At 42.1% G+C, this 23,993-nt stretch overlaps 2 protein-coding genes across 2 annotated transcripts in view; both read left to right on the top strand.

Annotated features, from left to right (window-relative positions):
* Positions 1-2,060, top strand: part of adamts12 (ADAM metallopeptidase with thrombospondin type 1 motif, 12) — a 29,627-nt gene extending 27,567 nt beyond the window's left edge. Inside the window, exon 22 of the mRNA XM_061767023.1 lies at positions 44-2,060. Within this exon, the coding sequence (XP_061623007.1) occupies positions 44-159 (116 nt within the window). The 3' untranslated portion in view covers positions 160-2,060. The remainder of the gene's footprint in view (positions 1-43) is intronic.
* An 11,775-nt stretch (positions 2,061-13,835) lies between these two features.
* Positions 13,836-23,679, top strand: LOC133475871 (fibroblast growth factor 10-like). Its single transcript, XM_061769298.1, has 3 exons — positions 13,836-14,711; positions 21,712-21,815; positions 23,092-23,679. Exons 1-3 carry the CDS (start codon positions 14,264-14,266, stop codon positions 23,281-23,283), a joined length of 744 nt encoding a protein of 247 aa, XP_061625282.1. The 5' UTR covers positions 13,836-14,263; the 3' UTR covers positions 23,284-23,679.
* Positions 23,680-23,993: the final 314 nt, after the last annotated feature.

Raw genomic sequence — 23,993 nt, 5'->3', positions numbered from 1 at the left:
CAGCTCCTTGGACTGTGAATAAGTCTCGTTCCTCCTTTGGCAGGCCCGATGTGCAGGAAAAACACAATGTCGTCTCGCTTCTGCGCCAAGCTGAAGCTGTTGGGCCGCTGCTCTCTCAGGTCGGTGCAAAGACAGTGTTGTAGCACCTGCAGATCATAGACGGCAACACCCTCTCTTGATGTGCCTCCCTTCTGGAGCTACTTACTGTACTTCATGACTACACATGAAACTGGCCAGCGACAAGGAACAGGAAACATTTGACATGCACTGGAACCTTTGAAGTCCAACACAATTGGTTTTGGAACGTTGCTCGACCTAATAAATTTCCCCATAAAAGCCAATGGAAATAGAAATACTCTACCGGTAATGTAATGTAATGTAATTCATCCTTTGACGACGAGTGACTAAAGCGCGTCGCACAACGAGCAACGCTGTCGAAACCGACTGAACTCTCGTGCAGTGTGCGAGTTTGGCAACTCGTTGTCATGAGTGGCCAAATGAGTGGCCATTTTGCACTCAGCAATCTGGTGTACCACTTTCATGTTTCACGATAACTTCCATTTTAGGTTCTATGGTTGTCATCAACGGAACATGGTTGTGTATTAATTAGCACTTGTGCCTCAGAGTCAAGATGTTCTGGGTTCGAATTTCAGCACTGGCTGTCCTGTGTGGTGTTTGAAAGTTCTTGAAAATGGTTGGGTGGGATTTTTCCAAGTACTCTGTCTTCGTCCAACATTCCAAAAACATGCATCTTCGGTTCATTGAGGACTCTAAATTGTCCATAGGTGGGAATGTGAGTGTGATTGCTTGTTTGTCTATATGCTCTGTGATTGGCTAGCAACCTGTTCAGGGGTACCCCGCCTCTTGCCCAAAATCAGCTGGGATAGGCGTCAGCTCCCCCACGACACTAATAAGGACAAGTACTATCAAAAATGGATAGATGGATGGATGGACATGCCATCACTGCTATGTGGTGATGTCACAACAAAGCCAAAGAAAAATGCAAACACTTAATTGGCACTTCCAAATTCCCAATAGATGACCAGTAAACCACTGGACTTTAGAGGTTCTACTGTTTTTTTTCCCCATTAAGAACACTGAATTACGTTTGCAAATTTAATTGTGTAAATTGGGGTACACGCATAGTGATTTTTAACATCTGAACCGATTTCTAAATTGCGACAGATCACACGCACGACAAGGAAAAAAGTGTACGCGCTTGTTGCTCTTATAGTGTGCGGTGTACTCGAGGTGAGCAACACAGCAGACCACACATCACCATATCTCCATCGGACAATAATGAACTTGGTGACCACACACACAAGGATTTGTCCTTTTGCAGTCATAAATATTGAATAGGTTTAAACATTTACAATTGTCCGCCGTGACCGTTTTGCGAGCAGATCGGGACTGAAAACACATCCCACACCACAATCTGGCCTTTCTTGGTTTTGATCACAAGGGAAGGAAAATGCTGAAATTTGCCCTGATTGTCAATATGTGTGTACCCTACTTAATGAGGTAATATTGATTGACATCATCAAGAGTGGACCATGTTTTGGTCAATTCATCAATGGATGCAATAGGTGCAATTCGAGAGTGCCACAATTTGACTTCCTGATACATTAACTGGTGTATACCTATTTTTAGGAACCTACTGTCCATCAAAGGTGCTTTGTCTTATAGGTAGGCGACTTGTGCAAAATACGTTTTATTTTGAACTGGTAAAAGCAGAATGTAAATAAGGATATTGTTTAACCTCTTTTTAATACTGTTAATAACAACAACATGCTTATTTAGTATAGTAGTCTTAATTGTGCTTTTCAATGTTGTGTTGGCACTGTGGGTGAAAGGTTTCAACTCTATTTGTATTACGTGAACTGCAGAACTCTGTACTTGAACTGTGGTGCTCCTCTGGCGTTAAAGTGACCAATGACAAAGAGGCGTTGCAGGTCATCCCCTCTCAGGTCCCTCAAAGGATGGCTACTGCATTTCTACGAATTTGTACATACCAATGTGAGGCATGTGGTTCTACAGCAATAAATGTGACCATTAAAGACCGCTGTGCTTTGTGATGCTTTTGACCTGGAAGGCTTTTGTAACAACAGCCTGAGAAGTGCAGGGTTCAGGTTCAGAGATCGGTTTCATCTGGCCCACATTTTGCCTCCCAGGTTCCTCTGTGCCAGTTTACAGCACACGGAATGACACAACACCGCCTCATGCACCCCTGCTGCTGTCATTCAAGCAGGATGCCAAGAGTTAGTCAGCCATAATGGAAGGAGTAACAAAATGCTGGGTCAACGTGGGGCATCGAGCCCTCCAAAAAAACAGTGAATGTATGTGCGTGCATGCGTGTTACCATGATGAAGCAAACGGCACCCATCTGTATTACTTAACACCGGCTCTCGTTGTGTTACGTCGCAGAGTGTTGCTTCATCTGTCTGATTGCACAATGGATGGAACAAACACGGAAAGGCCTTGAGCCATTATCAATCAACATCGCTTACTGCTGTGTGGAGTGAATTGTTGTAAAAAAAAGAAAAAGAAATTCAATTGACAAATTAAGCACTTAAGGATGCTTTAGCAATTAACCCGCATAATTTAAATGTAGCGCTCTCCATAAACTGACAAATCTCTTTTCAATAACAAAAATGAGGGGTAAAAATGTGTACCACATGACTATTTTTTTTTTAAAATTACAGTCATTGAACGACATAAAAGAAGAAAAGGTGTAATTTACTTTTTTTATGTGCACACTGTTCCGTTACCTTGCATTACGGTAAATCATATATGAAATCAAGTGTAGTTAAATACCTGTCTGACTGATGCACAAGTCAGGGGAAGTTTTAATGTTTAGTTATGTTTGTTAATGAGCATGATGATAAAAACAATTACACCAATCTCAAATAAGCGGTTGAAACCAATTATTGTGCAGATCCAGACATACTGCAGCTGCTGAACTGGGAATTGTTTTTTTAATTTTCCTACTTAATAAGCAAAATACATGTACAATCAATCCCACCAGGCATCTGATTGTTTTGCATACTGCACTTTATATATTTATGTATGTACAGTGCAGCCCAATAAAATACAGTATCAGTAGTTGGATTAAAAGTGAAACTCATTATCGAGATTCACCACGCGGATTTTTCATAATTTATTTTATTTTATGATAGCTTAAAGCTAACCAATAATTGCCTACTTCAATGATTTTAAAATATAACAAGAAATAAAGCAAACTTATCTTCAATTAGGAAATTACATAAGAATTATCCTCCTATCTGTGAAAGTATTTCGCGATGTGTCTAATGAATCTGTAAGGATCCGTTTTCACTTTTTGAATTAAACTACTGAGGAAAAAAAGAGAGAACTTTTCTACCGTATTCTAATTTATTGAAGAAAACATTCAGGTGCCAATAAGGTTAGCTCAAATGAAACTTCATCAAAATCAGAGAAAGCAATATCATTGTTGCGATCTCAAGTTCACTGGTGCCTTGAGATACAAGTGACCTGAGTCACCGAGTTTGTCGACATACAAGCTGTCGTTTGTATGATATATATATATATATTTTTTTTTTTCTTTGACTTGTGAGCGCAAACTTGACACACGAGCGCTGTATGGTGGCAGTGAACTCCTCACTTCACCCAAGCAGCAGTTTTACAGATAGAATAGGTAAATATTCAAAAAAAGTCTTCGAGCTGTTTATTGTCACTCTCAGTTTAGGTTTACTGTCAAACTAAACATAAAACAAAGAGTATTACACTGTGTATTTGAAACAACCACATTGCTTAGCTTTTAGTCCGCTATCTTAATGCTAATGCTAGCACATAAAAGGAAACACCATAGTCAACGATTAGCGTTAGTACATGAGAATAAGCCGCATAACTTAAGGTGCTATTTTTCTCAGAATTAACGTTACTTTTTTTCTTTTCTTTTGGGACGCTGGAACAGATTAATGGCATGTCCATTCATTTTAGTGGGTAAATACGCCTTGAGATCTGAGTATTTTGAGTTACAAGCCTCATAAAGGAACACATTCAACTTGTATCTCAAGGCACCACTGTAGCATTAAAAATAAGTTTGAACGTGATCCGCTATACATTTGGGAGACAGCCAACTATGAGTCCAATATATATATATATATAATAATAATAATAATATATAAGACATGACTTAAACTAACAATATTGAGGCATATGCAGCAGGTGGTTATTGGTGAAAGTGCAATCAATCTTAAATCCTGCTATTATCATGTGGCCAGTCGGGCTTAATGGCCTCAATCTGTTATGTAACTTGCAGACTTAGACACGTCTGATAACAGCAATACGGTGGAGGGATTACATAAAACAGAAACGTTTTTTTCTATGGGACATTTATTCCAAAAGAAGAACCAGCCTGAACAAGGGGTGTTAACAGAAGAAGAATGTGAAGAAAGGAAGACTATACACAGGATGTTACTGTACGGGGGGGGGGGGGGTTTGGTAAGCGGATTCACATTCAAAGCAGTAAGAGTCAGGCATCAACCGGCAAATTGTCACTTCTTTTTTTTTTTTTTTTTTTGACAGTTTATTAATAACTAATTTCTTTTTACACCTGTATGACAAATACCAACGTTAGAAATGCTTGAGGCGCATCTGTGAAGTAGCTCACATTGTCATTCTTCAAAGTGAAGCTTGAGCGTTACTATTTTTACTTTTAACATTGGTTAACTCATTTTTACACATGATCATTAGGAATTTTAAAATACTACCTTTTTAAAAAAAAAATAATAATAATAAAAATAATCCGTTTTATGACTTAACCCTGGAACACATTATTTCCTATGGCTAAAGTAATCTTGTCGTTAGAGGTTCCACTGTGCAGCACATTGGTCTCGTGGTTAACACATCTGCCTCACAGTTCTAAGGTTTAAGGTTCAAATCTCAGCTTTGCATGTTCTCCAAGGGCTTGTCCTGATACTCGGGCTTCCTCCCACATTCTAAAAACATGCATGTTAGGTTCATCGAAAACTCTAAATCACAGGTGTCAAACTAAAGGCCCAGGTACCTGATACCACAAATTGCAACTGTCTTTACTTTTAAGAGGTATTATGAGCATTTTTTTTTTTAAACTATATATTTTTTTTAAATATAAATTGAGCCACTGAGAACTAGAGTGGGCTAACTTGTTTGGTTTTCAAATAAAATTATTAATACAGTAATGTATTTAACAATTATATCTACAATGTGGCCATGACAAAAATTGGTTTGACAGCCCTATAGTCCAGATTGCCCAAAGGTGTGAATGTGAGTGTAAATGGCCCGGGACCACTCCAGGTTGTACCCCGCCTCTCGCCCAAAGTCAGCTGGGATAGGTTCCAGCTCACTCAAAACCTTAATGAGGATAAGTGCTACAGAGAATGGATGGATGAAGGTTCCACTGTACTTCCTAATGAACAAACATACTTTTCATTTGACAATTAAAAGCCCTTATTTTGTGACAGTATTGTGGTATTGAACTCAATAGCATGTCTCCTGTAATTTGTCTATTGGCAGCCTTCCTAATAATATTCTAACAGTGTAACTCACCACATCATCCTGTCACCGATAGACCAAGTAGCTGCCTAAGCCAGAGAAGGACCGAACACTGATGACTTGATCCAGTGTGTGACCTGTAAGTAAATTCCTTTGTTCTGTGGAAGCTGACACTCAGCAAGGTGCCGTGATGTAAGCCTGTCCAGATAATGTGACAAACATCAATTGATCATTGAAAAGCAGCAAACGGCAACCTCGTATTGTAGGTTACCAGACACCGCAACAACACAACACAATGGCCAGGGACACATTAAATATTTACATATGATGACCAACAGAAAAACAATAAGGTCTCGGTACAAGTCTATCTTACTGTATCTCCTATTAGAGACTGACCAACAACTATTCGCTGAAAAAAACACCTATTTGCGTCCATCTGCCAATTTAAGCTCTTTCCGTAACGCTCTAAAATGCCGACCAAATACCCTGCTCCTTCTAAGGCAAGGCCGTGTTGCGGAGGAGTAGCTAGCAGTGGCCATCAGCTGACAACCGGCCGGCTTGACAGTGAACAGCAGCGGGATGGAAGATTGCAGTGGGCTAAAGGTCCAACAGGCCTTCTAAGCTCCGTGTGGGGAGGACGATAGCAGGCTGGTATTAGCTGGTAACAGCTAGCTGCTCAACGTAAGGCGCAGTAAGTGCCCAACTAAAGATCGTCATTTGCGATATACTGTATTTAAAAAATGAGAGTATCTACAGTATGTATAATGGAGTCTAAAAAATGTTATAAAATGGGGAATAGTTTAGTACTGCAATTTGTATTTTCACAGGTTGTGAAGCTGTGACAGAGTTGGGTGAAATTTGAGTATTTTCCATCCCTTGCGATCAGGGTGTACGCCGCCTCTCGCCCGAAGATAGATGGGATAGGCTCCAGCACGCCCGTGACCTTAGTGAGGATAAGCGGTATGAAAAATGGATGGATGCTATCAAAGTCAGCAAAGGTTTCATTATCGAATGTCTCTGACACATTATCGTGTGTAGAGTGATCTTTCCTCCACAATCTGCTGAGAAAACGGTCAGGGCCAGCAATGGTAAATGTTAAACCTGTTCATTGTTTTCGATCACAAACGCTTATGTGTGTGGTTAACGCCAAGGTTGACTGAGCTACGGCCTCTGTGATTGTGACATGAAACGGAAGACAGACACAAATTGAGGAGCAACTGGTTGTGTTGCATATTTTTCTAAGGCACAGGTGTCAAACTCGATGCCCACGGGCTGTGAAACCTTACCATACTTTTTCCTTGACTTAGGTTCAAAACTAGCTATATAAATGATAATAATCAAAAGCATAGGCAATTATCTAATGTGATGACTACTACTTGTTCGTCTTCTTTGTATTGTCCAGCAGTCTGGATGCTTATACTGCCGCTTACAGGGAAAAAGTGGTAAGTTGTACAGACAAATCTGGTTTGGGGCAGGAGACTTGCCATTGTCGATGGATGTGTTGGGTGTGCTGTGTTGGTTATTTGGAGTACACTACACACAGTAAGAACAAATATTTGACGTCATCGACTTTGGCCTCTCACATTTTAGAAATCAGTGTGTGTGTGTGTACCCAGGTTAACACGTTCTGCTGTGATCTGCGAGCAGCCTTTTTAAATCCAATCCAATCAGAATGTAGCGCAGCTATGTCTTGAACATAAACATGCTTTGGAGCAAGAAGTCCAGCGCGGTGGCTCTCATCTGGACCCCATCAGGTTGCGTGTCCCCAGGCGGTCAGACTGGCATCTCTGTATCAGACCTGCTCCTTTATTAAAGCCTCAGTCTCCTGTGACCCGGCACACACAGAGCGGGCCCCGGGGTACGCTCACACATGGTTCCCATAGGTCACTTGGCTTGTTTGTGACTTGAAGTTTGATTCCCTTGCAGACCACATGTGGATTGGGAGTTGAGGAAACACGGCGCAAGGGGCTTTTCTCTGCAAAACATCTGCTTAATAATAGCGTACGCAGGAGAGGGGCTAACACCAAGGGGGCTTGGGAAAAGCGGAGACACACGTCTAGAACAAGGTGGATTTCTACGCTTGAACTTGCTGGTGTACACCATGTTCAGCACACAGAAGTCGACCCCCAGTTAGGGGGCAAGCTACAGCCAAGCTTTTTTCATTTGTAATCCCGCTTGCCAAATGCCGCTCACTTAAGTGCAAAGTATGAAAATTGGATGATCGTTTTGAAAATATATAGCTTTGTTGCAGAACTATAATAGCAGTTTTGGAATATATTCAAAAAAAAGAAACTACTGTGGTGCCTTGAAATAATAAGAGTGACTAGACTTAGGAGTTTTTCGAGATACAAGCCATCGTTTGTATGCATTTACTCGCGAGGACAAACTTTAGATCAGAGTCCTGTATGGTGGCAGTGAACATGCGTATATTCTTTATCCTCTGCAAAGAACGACTAATTTTACTGCTGAGGAGTTGTTATGTCTCCTGGCGCATCATCTATATTATACTGCCTCCAGGTGGCCAAGGCACGCACACACCAGAGGGCGCGGCATAATGACAATTAAATTGAAGCAAAAAGTGTGACCGTAAACATTTAATTCTTGACATTGTATTTAATTATATCATAACTGTACCTTTTCATAAAGTACATTGTATTGTATTTTAGAGGACATTTTTTTTTCTCATTGAAATACACATTACAAAAACTGTGTGTGTGTGTGTTGGGGGGCGGGGGGGATCAATAGCATTTCCATTCATTTCCATGGGGAAAAATTCTTTGAGATACCGGTGATAATGAATGATGATGAATGATTAAAGAAAAGGCACATTATGAGAGATCATCAGGTGTGCTGCGGGAAATTCTCCAAGTTCACTTAATTGGTCACAAAATGATTATTTATTTACAGTGCTAGAAATAATATATCTTTGTTCATCTATCTATGCCAGCAACATATAGTGACAGGCAGTACAATTAAATGTTCAGCTAGATGGCAGAAGGTACCTAATAAACCCGCGAATCCACTTTTTGTTTGGTGGGTTTCCTAATGTAAAATATGTGCCACGCTCAATACAGGTTGCGAAACAATGACATACAGTAAATCAACCAGCCATTATGACATACAATACTGTACTGCACCATACTGAGAGCTGTCTAATATTTTGTTTACCTCAATTAGGTACATGAGAGAGTCAAAAATATTAGAAACATCTTTGAACATGATGCAGTCCTCATGTCTTGGCGAATAACTTGAGAGTTGCAGCCTGTAGGCCTGGATCAGGAGATCATTTGTTGCCAATTTGCGTGGCACTTTGAGATTTCATTCAGGGAACTCCGTCTATAAAGAAACGCTAAATGCTAAAGCTGAATCGAGACCATCTCCAGACCCTGCAAATCTCCCTCATATTGCCGTTAGGTGGAGAAGAATTTGCTCCTTGGCCTCCGAAGAAATCCTGCAAAGCTTGTGAGTCTGTTAACATCTTCGTGAGGCCTTTAGCCCTGTGAGGCTCCTACAGAAGACATGACTCGTGTCTGCGAACAAGAAACCCAACAGCTTCCTCGTAAAAATTGCGGATTGATAATGTGATTTTAAATCGAGAAGATTTGGTGACAACAACTCACTCTATTTGAGTTTAAGCCATCATGTAGAGCTATTTCAATCCGAACTAAAGAACATGCCTGGTTTTTGCTGCAACCAAAATCAATGTTGCCTGTGCCGCTTCTTCCGCAGTGATTCCGGTTATCACAGCGGGAAGGGACGCTGTAAAGGAAGCGCTGATAAGATTGCTTTGTTAACATCCCCAGATAAAACCACTCCATGCGCAGTTGAGTCCAGACCGCCCCTCTGGCCGTAGATCGTTGACGGACGTTAAAGCGGGCAGTAAAAAGCGGGATTTAATGGCGGGAAAGTGAGCAACAGACCAGACGTCGACATTAAAGAAACGAGGAGCAGTGCAAATTAGATAAGAGTGCCAGCACAGGTTTGGTTTATCACGCTTGATGGGTTAAAAATGTCACTGTTTGGCATCTGATTTATGTCACCAAGGTCAATGGCCTCACAATGTAAACAAGCACTCATTGCATTACAGTTATTGAGTTGTGTTTTTGAACAGGGTTTCCTCTACTGCATGTTCAACTTATATTGTCCTGCATGTATCGTTACACCATACTTTATGTGCACTATGCCTATTATTACACAAATAAAAAACAGCACAGTATAATAGTGTTATCTCAGAGCACGGGTGTCAAACTCAAGGCCCACAGGTACGATGTGGCCCTCCACATCATTTTATTGCTCCTGCAAAAGCTTTTCCTAGACTTGTGTTCAGAACTAGTCATCCATCATAAAAATGATAATGACCAAATGCATGGCCCCACTGTGCGGTAAAATGAGTCATTGAAAAGTCATCATCCTCATAATAAATGACTCACCATCATCATCATCAGAGGTCAACAACTACGACAGTATTATTGTAATGTTCATTTGAGAGGTTCTGGGTTCAAATATCAGGTCAGACCCTCCTGTATGGAGTTTGCACGCTCTACCTGGGCTTGAATGGTTCAAATCCCATCTTCTTCAAATGTCTGGACGATGGGGTGGAGTGGCAAGACAGATTCTTACCTTAAAGGAAAAAAAACCACACACTTGAATTCTCCCAAACGCATGTGGGAAAATAAAGTATGGTCCAATGAAACCAAGGATGAACGTTTTGGCCCTAATTCCACACCATATAATATGTTTGGTACAAATACAACACTGCTCATCACCAAAAGAACACTATACGTAGAGTGAGGCATGGTGGTTGAAGCATCATGCTTTGGGGCTTTTTCCTTGAACTCGAACTAGGGCATTAGTCAAGGTGTAAGGAATTATAACAGTTCCAAATAGCAGTCAGTATGAGCACAAAATCTTCCTTCTACTGCTAGAAAGCAAACAAATGTCAGGAAAAGCCTACTATACCATCGGAACTTGTTTGCCGTTAATCAACCTTTAAAACCTTTCAATGGGGGCAGTTGTGTGCTGACTCTCAGTTTGAACATGATTAGTTAATTCTGAACACAGCCACATCCCCAGTTATAAAAGAGCTCACAGGTGTGGCATATCAAGATGCTGATTAGATAGCATGATTATTGCACAGGTGTGCCTTAGGCTGGCCACAATAAAAGGCCACTCTGAAATGTGCAGTTTTGCTTTATTGTGGGGGCGGGGGGGGGGTCATAAAACCAGTCAGTATCTGGTGTGACCACCATTTGCCTCACGCAGTGCAACGCATCTCCTTTGCATAGAGTTGATCAGTTTGTTGATTGTGTCCTGTGGAATGTTGGTCCACTCTTCTTCAATGGCTGTGCGAAGTTGCCGGATATTGGCAGGAACTGGAACACGCTGTCGTATACGCCCATCCAGAGCATCCCAAACATGCTCAGTGGGTGACATGTCTGCTTCAGCTTCCAGGAATTGTGTACAGATCCTTGCAACATGGGGCCGTGCATTATCATGCTGCAACATGAGGTGATGGTTGTGGATGAATGGCACAACAATGTGCCTCAGGATCTCGTCACAGTATCTCTGTGCATTCAAAATGCCATCCATAAAATGCACCCGTGTTCGTTGCGCATAACACACGCATAACCCCACCGCCACCATGGGCCACTCGATCCACAACGTCGACATCAGCAAAGCGCTCACCCACACGACGCCACACACGTTGTCTGCCATCTGCCCTGAACACTGAAAACCGGGATTCATCCGTGAAGAGAACACCTTTCCAATGTGCCAGACGCCATCGAATGTGAGCATTTGCCCACTCAAGTCGGTTACGACGACGAACTGCAGTCAGGTCGAGACCCCGATGAGGACGAAGAGCATGCAGATGAGCTTCCCTGAGACGGTTTCTGACCATTTGTGCAGAAATTCTTTGGTTATGCAAACCGATTGTTGCAGCAGCTGTCCGGGTGCCTGGTCTCAGACGATCTTGGAGGTGACCGTGCTGGACGTGGAGGTCCTGGGCTGTTGTGGTTACACATGGTCTGCGGTTGTGAGGCCGGTTGGATGCACTGCCAAATTGTCTGAAACGCCTTTGGAGACGGCTTATACATTTTAGAGTGGCCTTTTATTGTGGCCAGCCTATGGTACACCTGAGCAATAATCATGCTGTCTAATCAGCATCTTGATATGCCACACCTGTGAGGTGGGATGGATTATCTTGATAAAGGAGAAATGCTCACTAAAACACAGATTTAGTCAGATTTGTGAACAATATTTGAAGGAAATGGCCTTTTGTGTATGTGGAAAAAGTTTTAGATCTTGGAGTCCAGCTCACGAAAAATGGGAGCAAAAACAAAAGTGTTGCATTTATATTTTTGTTCAGTGTATTTGTCTAAAAAAGAATCATACTTTTATTGTGGCATTTAGCAAATAGAAAGAATTTTGATCATCCTAATTGACCTAAAACAGGAAAAGGTTAGTTTAATTTCATGTCAGACAGTCAGAAAAAAAGCATTGTTTCTTTTTAAAGAAAGGGGTACCAATGTTTTTAGCCATGACTTTACCTCAAAGTTTTCCACTCCAATCAAGACTTTAAGGCTTTAGTTCTTATTATTTATTAGATGCCTGAAAGTACCAGACAAGAAGTGGATGAGTATGAGAGGAAGTCACGTCTGGGTCAATGAAACCGGGGAAGCTTCATTGCATTAAAAATAAAGTGCCTTGAGGCCAAGACAGTGGTCAGATGGCTGTGATAAACCAGTAGCTTGACTGCAAGCAACAATATTGATTTCATTTGATTCATATGTTGGGACTTTATCTAAAAGGCAATTGTTAAATGTCCTTTTTGTGATCAAGAACAGTGCTCCATTAGTAAAGTTGTAGAAAATGGAGCACGCTCTGTCTCCGAGTACTGCAATCTCGGGGCGCGGTGAGAGCGTCGGGCTGAATTTCCCAATGTACCCAGACACAGAGGCGGAGCGAGGATTGGTCCGAGAATGCACGACGTCACAACAGGAAGCAATGTTTTGGGCTACAAAAGACACGACGAAAGCTTCCACAGTCTGTTCTTCACAGACGTTGTTCTGAGCTACGTGTGGAAGAGCCCAGTGCTGAACTATTGTTCGACTCTGTATTTTCAATAAAAGAACCAGGTAATAGAGGTTGTTCTCTCTTTTTACCTCTAACACCACCACAATGTCGTGTATTTTTTTTCACTTTCAAATTCATCCTGCAAATTCCCTAGCAGGCCGGTTTTGTGCCGTGGGCCGTATGTTTTACACCCCTGGTATAGTGTATCTTATGGTAGGTATAGAATGGTCAGATGGTAATTAAGCATTTTTACCATTTAAAAAAAACAAAACAAAAAAAACCACATTTAGGATACCATAAATATTTTAGACACAGTAGATCAATACGTTACATATACGGTACTTAACTCGTTTTTATTATGTACAGTACTGTGTGGAAGTTTTGTTGTTTTACTTACCTTTAAAAAAATTTAAAAAAAATAAAAATATAGAACCATTGAAAATTACATAAATTATCCTTGCTAAACAACAAATCGAACGATGGTAGCCGAAGCACAAATTATGATTGCTAAACAAGAAATCTAAAGCTGATAGCCGGAGCACAGTATTTTTAAAATTGTTCCGCTAAACATATTTCCACTGTTCTAATCGCCCAATGAATTACTAAAATAATCCAATCAGATCCTTACAGATTTCTTCTCACTGTCTTGCAGCATCAGCTCAAGATAAACTATCATCTCTCACACACTCTCAAAATTTAGACTATCATGCATGTGGGCATGGAGACACACACATGCACACACTGAGAATGCTTGCTCGCAAATGTGAAGGAGGGAGGGCTCAAGTAACTAACAATCGCACAGCTACGTACGACACACTCATTTTTTAGTGATCAGCCTTCAGGTGAGGATATCACACCAGGACTTTTCAGATCAAAGACTTGACAAAGAGGAGAAGGAAGGCTCAAGTGTGCCCCACCAGACAACTGCTTCAGTGCCTGAGTGCTTCGGTGCTGTGCAGCAGTGTGCAGTTTTTTTTTGGGGAGGTTCAAGAGAGACAGCAAGCAGAGAAGAGGAGAAAGAGAGCAACCTAAGTCAAATGGATTATCTAACACACACTTGGATTGGCTGACGTGACGTTTAAATTTTGAGGGGGGTTTCTCAGAGCAAACTCTACCAAGGCTTGACTGCACATGTGGAGTCTGGCTGGTAGCAAGCACACCGCGTGCTGGCCATTATTTTCATTCAGCAGATGAGGAAGACTTCCACCTGGATAACTATGAACTTTTTTTGCCCAATTATAGCAGCTGCCTGGAAGTAGGACCCACACCACGACACCCCAAGAGAATGTTTTTGCAGGATAGACTGAATGAGAAACCAGAAGCAAAGCAACAGAATTCTTACTGGAACACATATTAAAGTAATCTCTTTCTTTGCCTAATTGATGTTCTTTCCTACTGACTTGCTTCCAAGTATCTTGGACTGCAGACCTAAAAAATAGAGAAAAAAGAGGAATACCAGCTGGGGGCTCAGGGAGCAGCTTTTAATTTAAACAAGGCAGAGGGAAATCGGAGGATTTCATACAGGTGCTACATAATTTGGATTCGGCAGGGGGGAATATCTGACCCGTCGCGGGCTGTGGAGGGCTCCCCTCCCTGCCCTCCCAGCCTAACTGCACCCCCAGCAGCATGTCCCAGGCTCTGAGGCTGCCTCTAGTCCTCCACACAGCACACTACCATGATCAGATGTGCTGCTGGAGGGAGTAAGGCTGCCTCGTGCTGCTCCAGGACTGATTTTGGAGCTCATTCTTGCTCTGGGACCGGCCACTGGTTGGGGACCGCCACGCTGTTTTCCTCGTGGTCTCTGCCTCTCCTGCTAGCCCTGGTAGCTCTTGCCTTCACCCTTCCTGGAGCAGACTGCCATCAGCTCAGGAGAGACAGACTGAGGCTCACCATACCGCGAAGCCACAGGGCTCCGCTGAACATTTCAGAAAGCATCGACAAGCCCAGGGCCACTGAGGGCCCCCCGGCTCGGACTGGGGTACCGCAGGGTAGGCATGTGCGCAGTTACAACCATCTCCAAGGAGACATACGGAGGAGGAAGCTGTTCTCTTTCCAGAAGTTTTTCCTGAGGATCGACAAGAATGGAAGGGTCAATGGAACCAAGAGCAAGGATGATCCTCTCAGTAAGTAATCAACGTAGGAATCAGATGTCTGCAGCCATCCGTATAAAGTTGTAGAAATGTAGGTATTGCACATGACCAAAAATCACCTTTAGGGACTTCAATGCACTGTTGTTTCTAATTTGTTGTCTCTGAGAAAACACGATTCTGCACTATCCTGGATGAGATGAAGCATTCCCGCTTGTTTAGTTTTCAAACCAGACATCCATCGGTATCTGTACTGTCCAAACACTCAGCACAGAGTTGGTAGCTCTCCGATGGCTTTAAAAGGAGCTCAGGCAGATAACCCGGCCATTATCAGGCAGTCTTCACAGCCCAGAGTAAACGCTGATAACAACCACTGAGCAACAGGGAGGGGGATATGGATGTCAGCCCCAATGAAGCTTCTATAATCTTCCTGTCTCTCCATGTTTCCCAGTTGAGCAAGTGAAATCCCCGAGTTGGTTTCAAGAGAAACTATAAAGCAATTACGTGTATCGGTGTTCTCGGTAAGCGTTCTCAGTAGCGTTCCCACCGAGCTACACGTGTGATCCTATCAGACTCCCGGCCACTCATATGCTCCAGTGGGTGTGTGTGATCGTATAGCCGGCACCGATGACACATGTGCTCGCAGAGTTCCCGCTCACATCTTCTCCTCACATGCTCTTTTCTGCTGTTTTCTCCCTCTCGACCCTGAGTATGTGTGTGTGGAACTTTTTAATGATCCCCCGGGAGTGCTAAACCACACTTTCAATCAAAGCGAGAAACAACGTCAGAGGGAGATTTTTTGTTTTGACAAGGTCATGACAGAAGCAACTTTATTTACTGACCGTGTTAAAACCCTGATACCTTTACTGACATATGTGTGAGAAGTTGTAAAACTGACATGCATGCCATACAGGCGACTGACTATTTATTGCAGTAGTGGTCTGTGAATGCACCTTCAAGTTTATGTACGTTCTGGAGCTGATTTACTCTTCTGTCGGCCTGAAACGTCTCACTTTCAAGTGTACCTTTTCAAAAGTCAGTGGGAGTTAACGTGGCTTTTGCATCGGGACGGGTGGCAAAAACGAGCAGAGGGGACGAGCTGGAGATACAAGTTCATGAATGGCATGGCTGATCATTGTGGTCACATCAAAGCCGTGTGTCCTCTACATCAATGGGGCTGCCATCAAAAAGCTCTTTCCTGAGGGGGTCCGGGGACACTGTGTGGATTTTGTGCTCTTGTATCAGGTTCACACAGTAAAGGACACCGCACAACAGCAGCTTCAGTCTTTGCTCCCTGGGGCTAGACATGATCCCAGGTCTGATGTCTTTTGTAGACACCGCACAGTCCCTTGAAGTGACAAAATATCCCGTTTTTGTTCCATGAGTGCAAGGACAGCCATGCCCATCCTGAGCATGAAACTTCAGGATAAACATGTCCGCACGAATTAAATATGATAGTTCCTCTTGAAGATTTATTAAGGTGCTTATGATGTGCAAGCGCTGGTTTTGGGTGCTGCCTGTGGCCCTGCGAGGACCCAGCTCAGTGTCTCTTAAACAGTCAGTATCCAGTCTCCCACAGATTTATGGGGATGCCAGTGAAAAACTGTCCCACATGGCTTTCTAACCCGCCGGGAGCATGTGTTGAGGTTGGAGCAAGATATAGAAAGCTTCTTCGCTAAGTACCTATCTGCATAAGCATGTGGTTCAAATATACAGTATATGTTGCTGAGTGTTCCTTTTTTTTTTTTTTTTTTTTTTTTTTTTAATTTATTTGTTTTTTTTTCAAATAGACGACTTGCAACGCGATGATATAAAACTTACTGTACTATAAGTTCTCTGACTTCGTTCTTTATGGTTCAAGCCTGTCAACAAGTGTGTGTGTGTGCGTGTGTGTGTGTGTGTGTGACATGTGTGCACTGAGATGCCTATGGAAATGGTGAGATGTTGCAAGTGTGTTTTTCTTTGTACACATTCATCTTCTTTAATCAGAGCATTGGCCATTTGCGTGGGAAAAACAGATGGAGCTCTTATGGAGGTTTGGGGAAAAGAGAGAGAGAGAGAGAGAGATGCATATCTTTTCCACTGAAATGAGGAAGAGGATGGATAACCCGTCTGTGTAAATACGCCCAGTGTGGTCCTTTTTAAGTGTTATTAGAACATATCCTGACTTCCACCTCGGCATGAGAACGACACATTAGTTTTGTGCACGCTGTGAAGATTAACTGATAAAAAATTAAATAAATAAAAAAGGTATGAAACAAGAGTGAGGAAAGAGAGCAAAACAAGCTGCAAAGTGCATGTTTGGCATCTTTTGGAAAAACAGTTCCATTCCACAACCAACGCACCATTTGCAGTTGTTGAGCATATCCTACAAGCCACACGTTACCTGAGCTGTGTTGCTACGTTTCACATACTGTACATTCGCGGGTTGACTCAACAGGTACACACATATTCCAATGAAGTTGGGACGTAAATAAAAACAGAATACATTGATCTGCAAATCCTTTTCAACCTATATTCAGAATCAGAATAAGAATCATCTTTATTTGCCAAGTATGTCCAAAAAACACACAAGGAATTTGCCTCCGGTCGTTGGAGCCGCTCTAGTACGACAACAGACAGTCAATTGACAGAGAACACTTTTGAGCCATAAAGACATTGACAAAAAAATAATTCAATTGGATACAACACAAAGACAAGATATTTGATGGTAAAACTGTTTTTGCAACTACACTCTCATTTTGAATTTGATGCCTGCAACATGTCCCAAAAAGCTGGGACAGGGGCAGCAAAAGACTGGGGAAGTTGTGGAATGCTCAAAAAACACCTGTTTGGAACATTTCACAGGTGAACAGGTTAATTGGATATAAGTGAGTGTCATGATTGGTAATAAAAAGAGCATCCCCGAAAAGCTCATTTGTTCACAAGGATGGGGCAAGCGAGGTTCAGCACTTTGTGAACAACTACGTCAAAAGTCAGCATTTGTGATGATATGGTGGTGTGTTAATGCCCATGGCATGAGTAACTTTCACATCCGTGAAGGCACCATTAATGCTGAAATGTAAATACAGGTTTGAAAGCAACATACTGTATGCTGCCATCCAAGCAACGTCTTTTTCAGGGACGTCCCTGCTTATTTAAGGGAGACAATGCCAAGGTACATTTTGCACGTATTACAACAGCGTGGCTTCCTAGTAAAAGAGTACAAGTAATTGACTGGCCTGCCAGCAGTCCAGACGTGTCTCCCATTGCAAATGTGTGGGTCATTATGAAGCGCATAATACAACAACGCAGACCCTGGACTGTTGACAAACTGAAGTTGTGTATCAAGCAAGAATGGGACACAATTCCACCTACAACGCTCCAACAATTAGTGAGTGTCCTATTGAATTATTATTATTGAATTTTGTTAAAAGGAGAGGTGATGTAACACAGTGGTAAACATGTCACTGTCCTAGCTTTTTTGGAACGTGTTGCAGGCATCAAATTCAAAATAAGTGAATATTTGAGGGGGTGGGGGGAATTGCTTATCAGTTCTACATTAAATATTGTGTGTTTTTACTGGTGTATGCAATTGACTACAAAAGGTATTGTAGTCAATTGTAAGGTTGAAAGGTATTTGCAAAGTCATTGAATTCAGTTTTGATTTATTTTTAAAAAAATGTCCCAACTTCATTGGAATTGGGGTTTGTACTTTGGGCTGTAACCAACCTGACAAAACAAGCGATTGTGAAGCAGCGAGAAAACCAATCAGAGCCATTTCACAAACATTGGCCATTGCCATTGAAACCGTTTGGAATTCCCTGGAGTAATAAACCACTGGTATACAGGGGGTCCTTGTTTTATGAGGATCTTGACATACGAGGTTTCAAGGTCACGGTGAGCATGAAATTAACTAGTTTGTGCAGCGGTGTAAAATTCTGTCGTCACGCGGCGTAAGAAGACACGCTCAGTTACTGCTGTACCTACCGTTTTTGTTTGATTGTCCTCTATAGGATACCCTGTCATTGTCATACATTGCCATCGTCAACCACGTTTTTCTAGTTATCATTTTTTTTATTGCGGGTGTATTTAGCATCGGTGAAGAATTGCACTTATCACGCTTAGGGCTGTTTTTAATATTTCAAACACCTTGTTTAGCTACGAGATGCACAAAATATTACCTCGCAGTATGATGCATTGGGGTTCTACACTACTACAAACTACAATATTTAATATATTACAATACACGGCACTGAGCAGAATCTTTGATACTGTTCTTCTATCAGAGCTTATAAAATGGTGCAGGTCTACCCAACGCTGTGGCAACGGAGTGTATAGCCACCTGCTCAATGTGTTCATGAGCGTACACGAGCAAATTAATGCGTGTGCGTGCGAGCTAGTGTATATACAACTGTCTCGCCCCAGCCTCCGGTGGCTGACTTTGATCAGTGATCATTACAGCCTTTTCTAATCCTCACTCCACCCCCAGTCTTACTGTCATGGCTCCTCTGTTCTCTGGCTTTTCATCCCTCCCATGTTTACAGAGCAGCCAGACTCGGCCATAGATTGTCTTACATCCTCACTCCATCCCAGACACCTGATCCCTACACAGAAACCAGCTCCTCTCAGATCTTCAATGGCCGTTGTGTCACAGTCCCCAGCGCCGCCTTGCTGCTTCAGACCTCATCGCCCTGAGGTGCCACTGTTTGAACTAGAAACTGATACAGTCACGACCTCGCGGACAAGGAGAGAGGCCGCCATGGTTTTAAGGGAAGGATTGTTCTTTTGGGACACACCTGCGTGCTCCACTCTCCACTCCAGTACACAGCTTCCAGCCTCAGATCCGGAATAGGGTGTAGGTGGCGGGTGGCACACAAACAATGATCAGACAGAAGAGTGGTGCTGATCAAAGGGTGTCGTCCCCTTCACCGTAATGGTTGTCACCACATGTAAGGGTGCAGCAGCTCAAGGAATTAGTGCAGTAAGGGAGGCAGTCATGACATCAAACAAATCAAGGCAACTCCAGACAGCCACTTCCCGAGCACATTACACTGATTGGCATTCGTTTACTGATACCAAACTATAACCATAATTACCACCATTCTAAACATTCTAAAATCTTTTAAGTGCCCTTTACACCACTTTCCCAACCTTTATTGAGCCAACGAACATATTTTACTTTTGAAAAATCTCACATATCCAAACAAAAAGTATATACAGTGATCCGCATTAATTGCAGGGTTACGTTCCAGACCCACCCGCAAAAAGAAAAAAAGCAATAGAAACCATAAAAAAAAGTTCAAGCCTGAAAAGATTATCTGAAAATATATAAAAATCACTTAGAACAGACTTCCACTTATTAAAACACACTTCTTAAACATGTTGCATACATATTTGAATACACCAAAAAATTACAAGCATAAAATGTATCGAAAAATACTGTACATATGTAATAATAATGGGCTGAAAGTTGTTTTCTTGTTTAGGCCTTAAAATACCAGAAACAGCTGAAAAGTGCATAAGGCTGTATTGCTTAAATAGTATAGTTAAAGTTTCACTCAAATATGTAAAAATGAATTAAGCACCAACCATTTCAGATTGTCGACTGCATTTTGCTATCTGGGATAGGTTCTCGGATAAGCAGCACAGAAAATGAGTGAAAATTAAAAACCCATACATACAACGATCAGTGATATTAAAGTCCCTGTAAAGTGAAAATACATACAGTATGTCTTCTAAATTTGACACACCACAGAGAAGAGTGTTGTAAACATCCTTGTCAAATTTGAATGATTAGCAAAATCTGCTAATCATTCAAATTTGACAAGGAGGCTTCAAAATTGTGAAAAATCAAGCCATTTTCTCTGCTCTCAAACGATGTGGCCGTGTCCACTGAATGTGCTGAAACCACGCCCCGCTCAAATGTCAATCGAATACCACGAATTTGATCTGAAAAATAGATCTTGAATTTTTCTTGTCTACACCAGCTGCAAAGAGAAGTGCTAGCCACCAGCTAGCTTGCAAGCTATCAGGCTTGGGCCTAGTAATAAATAAAGGCACCAACAATTGCGCTGGATAACCACGAATGACAAATGAAGGCCCGCAAGTTCTTGTATAATGGAGGGAGGACTCATGAGTCATGTCTGATACCAAAGTGCATCAAGTGCAGCAGGTGTGTCCATGTGCTATCCACGCAAAGTGACCAACAACTGGCTTGACATTGCATATTACAGACAATTACAGCATTTGTAGTTGTTTTTGCAGGTTCATGTCAAGTGGGGTGTTTTGGGGGAAAAAGTCTTCTTTGAACACAACTATCCAATTTTACTAGCTTGTGTCAACCAACCCAAACATCGTTTGCGTTCTGCTCACTTGCTTGTCTTCCCCTGAAGCCAGACGCACACCCAAATATGTCCTCCCCATATGTTCAATACTAGCTCTCTACACGCACTGCCAGCAGAGAATGAGACAAGTAGTTGCTGTGGTCAAAGGACACATTGGGAAGTTATATCTCTCTGACCTCTGGTACACAGACCACATACCTGGGGTATAAATTAGCCCCTCTAATAGTCGCTGACAACCTTGAATTATTTGCAAAGTGACTTAGAAACCTGACCCAGCAAACTTGAATATAAACAACCCGAAGATTCTCACTGGTGTCCACCTATTCATTTTCAAACTGTGCAGCTGGAATCAGTTACACAGTTGTAAATCTTGTTTACAGTTGTAAAAAACTTTACATTGTGCATTTATGACCTAAATCTCCCATCCTGTGTCCCCTCCTTTATGGGTTTCGAAAATGCAATCACACTTTGGTGGATGTGCAGAAAGAAGAAAAACAAAAAATCATGAGAGGTACAACAAGTACAAAACAGGTGACAGCCAATGTGCATTGGTCTCTTCTCTTATCTGAAGCAGGAAAACATTTAGCACGTTTACAAACTCTGCCATCTAAATTTGATCTTTGCAGACCGGAAAGCGATTCCCATTTTTCCATGGGAGCATTCTAAATGGGGATCCATATTGATCAAATGTGCTTTGTACTGTATTCTAGGTATTCTGGAAATTACATCGGTGGACGTGGGAGTGGTGGCTATCAAAGGGCTGAACAGCAACTACTATCTGGCAATCAGCAGGAAGGGAGAGCTGTACGGCGCGGTGAGTATCCGGGTCAGAGGTCTCGTCTCGATGCTTTTAGGCAGATTATCCTGAGTGCATCAAAAAAAAAAAAAGATCTTAACTGTTAACCCCCTCCAGTTTCATTTTACCAAGTGTGCACACAGGAAACTCAAGAGAGAACAGTGCAGTTTCCCACATTGGATCATAGCGGAAAGCGGAAACTCTAAGGTCGAACACAATTGGATTTTAAACAGTTTTTCCCGTTGGGAATAAATAGGGATATTCAATACCACTTTTTTTCAGACCAATACCAATACGAGTATTGACTTTTGAGTACTCACCAATACTGATACAGCGTACCCATACCACTAGTACTTTTCATCCATAAGATTTCAATTAACACGATGACAAATAATCGGGAACAAAGACTTTTTTCTTTCTGACGCACATGATGATTTGCCGATGTGTCAAACCGCCTCAGAGTATCGGTGGCTGGTATCAGCAGCCTGCACGAGTGCCCGATACCTTGAAATAAGGCCAATATTGGCCCGATAGTTATACCTGGTATTGGTAGTCGTCCATCCCTATGAATAATGGGGATTCACTTATGTTATAGTGGTTTCCTCTCTTGTCTTCGGGGAAGGTAGCGTGGGTTCATTCCCCACTAAGTGACAAAGTGAATGTGAGTGTGAATGGTTGTCTGTCTCTATGTGCCCTGTGATTAATTGGCGACCAGTCCAAGGTGTAGTCCGCCTTCCGCCCGACTGCTGCTAGGCGAAGCTCCAGCTCCCCCGTAATTCTAAACACAATAAGCAGTGTAGGAAATGATTGGAAGGAAATAATTGAAAAAAAATATCCATTCCAGGGTCTGACTGGGGCCATAAGAAAATGTTATTAACTGTACAGTTGTTGTTGCAACATTTTAACATAATTGTTAAGTTATAGAAGTGTAAAAAAATAAGTTAACCGCTGTTAATAGAAAATTCTCAGTCTAAATTAGGGCTGAAATTATTATGCGATTAAGGCTGAAAAAATTATTCGAATAACTCAAAAACTCAAAAAAGTCAAGCAAAATCTCTGCCTAAAGCTTCGGCGGGATCATTTTTCCACACGAACTGATGTAACTGCAGACACACGCACCACTCTGTGCAGAAGCAATAAAATGATGCAATGGTGGCCACCCAGAAGGAACGATTCCCTAAAAGACAGAGAAGTTTGGAACCATTTCGCACTTAAATAAGAAGACAAAGTGCAATGTGTCTACTGCAAAGCAGAACTATAAGACTGACACATTGTGCCTCCTGTTTTTTTCTAGAGGCAGTTTGGCATTGACTGCACTCTGAAGGAGCGCATTGAGGAGAACGGCTACAACACGTACGCTTCAGCCGAGTGGAAGAACAAGAAGCGGCAGATGTTTGTGGGTCTGAACAATCACGGGAGGCCTGTGCGAGGGAAGAGAACGCGCAGGAAAAACACGGCCACGCACTTCCTTCCGATCATGGCCTGAGCCCACCGGAATCAAAAGGGTTGGAAAAGGACAAAACGCAGCACTGACAAAGATAGGCATTCTCGCTTGAAGGTGAAGACTCTCTTGCAAATAAGGCACTAACGCTGACAAAACAACTGGGTTCATGAACTTCATTTTAGAGAGAAGAGTGAGTATGTGTTTGGCGTGGCACAGGATGCAATATTTCTCTTGTCTGTGCCAAACAGAAGCTAAATGGCAAATATAGAGATGACTATCCCAGCTAATGCGCAAGTGTAGTATGTCCTGTTTATCATTAAACACTAGAGAACACAATGAAGAAAATATTACTTAACACTTGTGTTTTGTCTGTACTGTACTGATTTATTTATTTCGTGATTATTTAACTGAAGGGGAACACTTACGAGGCGAGCATTCCTTGGCATTCTTTACTTTTTTTAATAGGATCGCTATCAAGTGAAAATAAAACAGAGTTTTCCTCCTCTGCATCCCATTTGTTGTGGTCAACCTACACTCTTGATTTGTGCGCATTCAGGTCACGGTATGTGTGTCCTTATCTGCATGGCTGACAAGGCAACCATTAATGTCTGAAGGCTTTGCTAATCCATGTGGCAGCAATTGCTCTAATGATTATCTCCCAAACCGAGCGGAAACATAAAGACAAGACAGGAGGGAGGGGGAGTACACAGTACGGATATGGCTTGTAGGTGCGGAAAAAGAAATTGTTGGGG

This window comes from Phyllopteryx taeniolatus, chromosome 3, assembly GCF_024500385.1.
Source record: "Phyllopteryx taeniolatus isolate TA_2022b chromosome 3, UOR_Ptae_1.2, whole genome shotgun sequence".
NCBI lineage: Eukaryota > Metazoa > Chordata > Actinopteri > Syngnathiformes > Syngnathidae > Phyllopteryx > Phyllopteryx taeniolatus.
The sequence above is the reverse complement of the archived record's forward strand: the minus strand, read 5'-3'. Positions and strand labels throughout refer to the sequence as shown.

Coding starts and splice junctions, on each gene's coding strand:
- LOC133475871 (XM_061769298.1), top strand. CDS start 14,264: ATGATCAGATGTGCTGCTGGAGGGAGTAAGGCTGCCTCGTGCTGCTCC. Junction 14,712..21,711: donor GAGCAAGGATGATCCTCTCA/GTAAGTAATCAA, acceptor ACTGTATTCTAG/GTATTCTGGAAATTACATCG. Junction 21,816..23,091: donor AGGGAGAGCTGTACGGCGCG/GTGAGTATCCGG, acceptor GTTTTTTTCTAG/AGGCAGTTTGGCATTGACTG.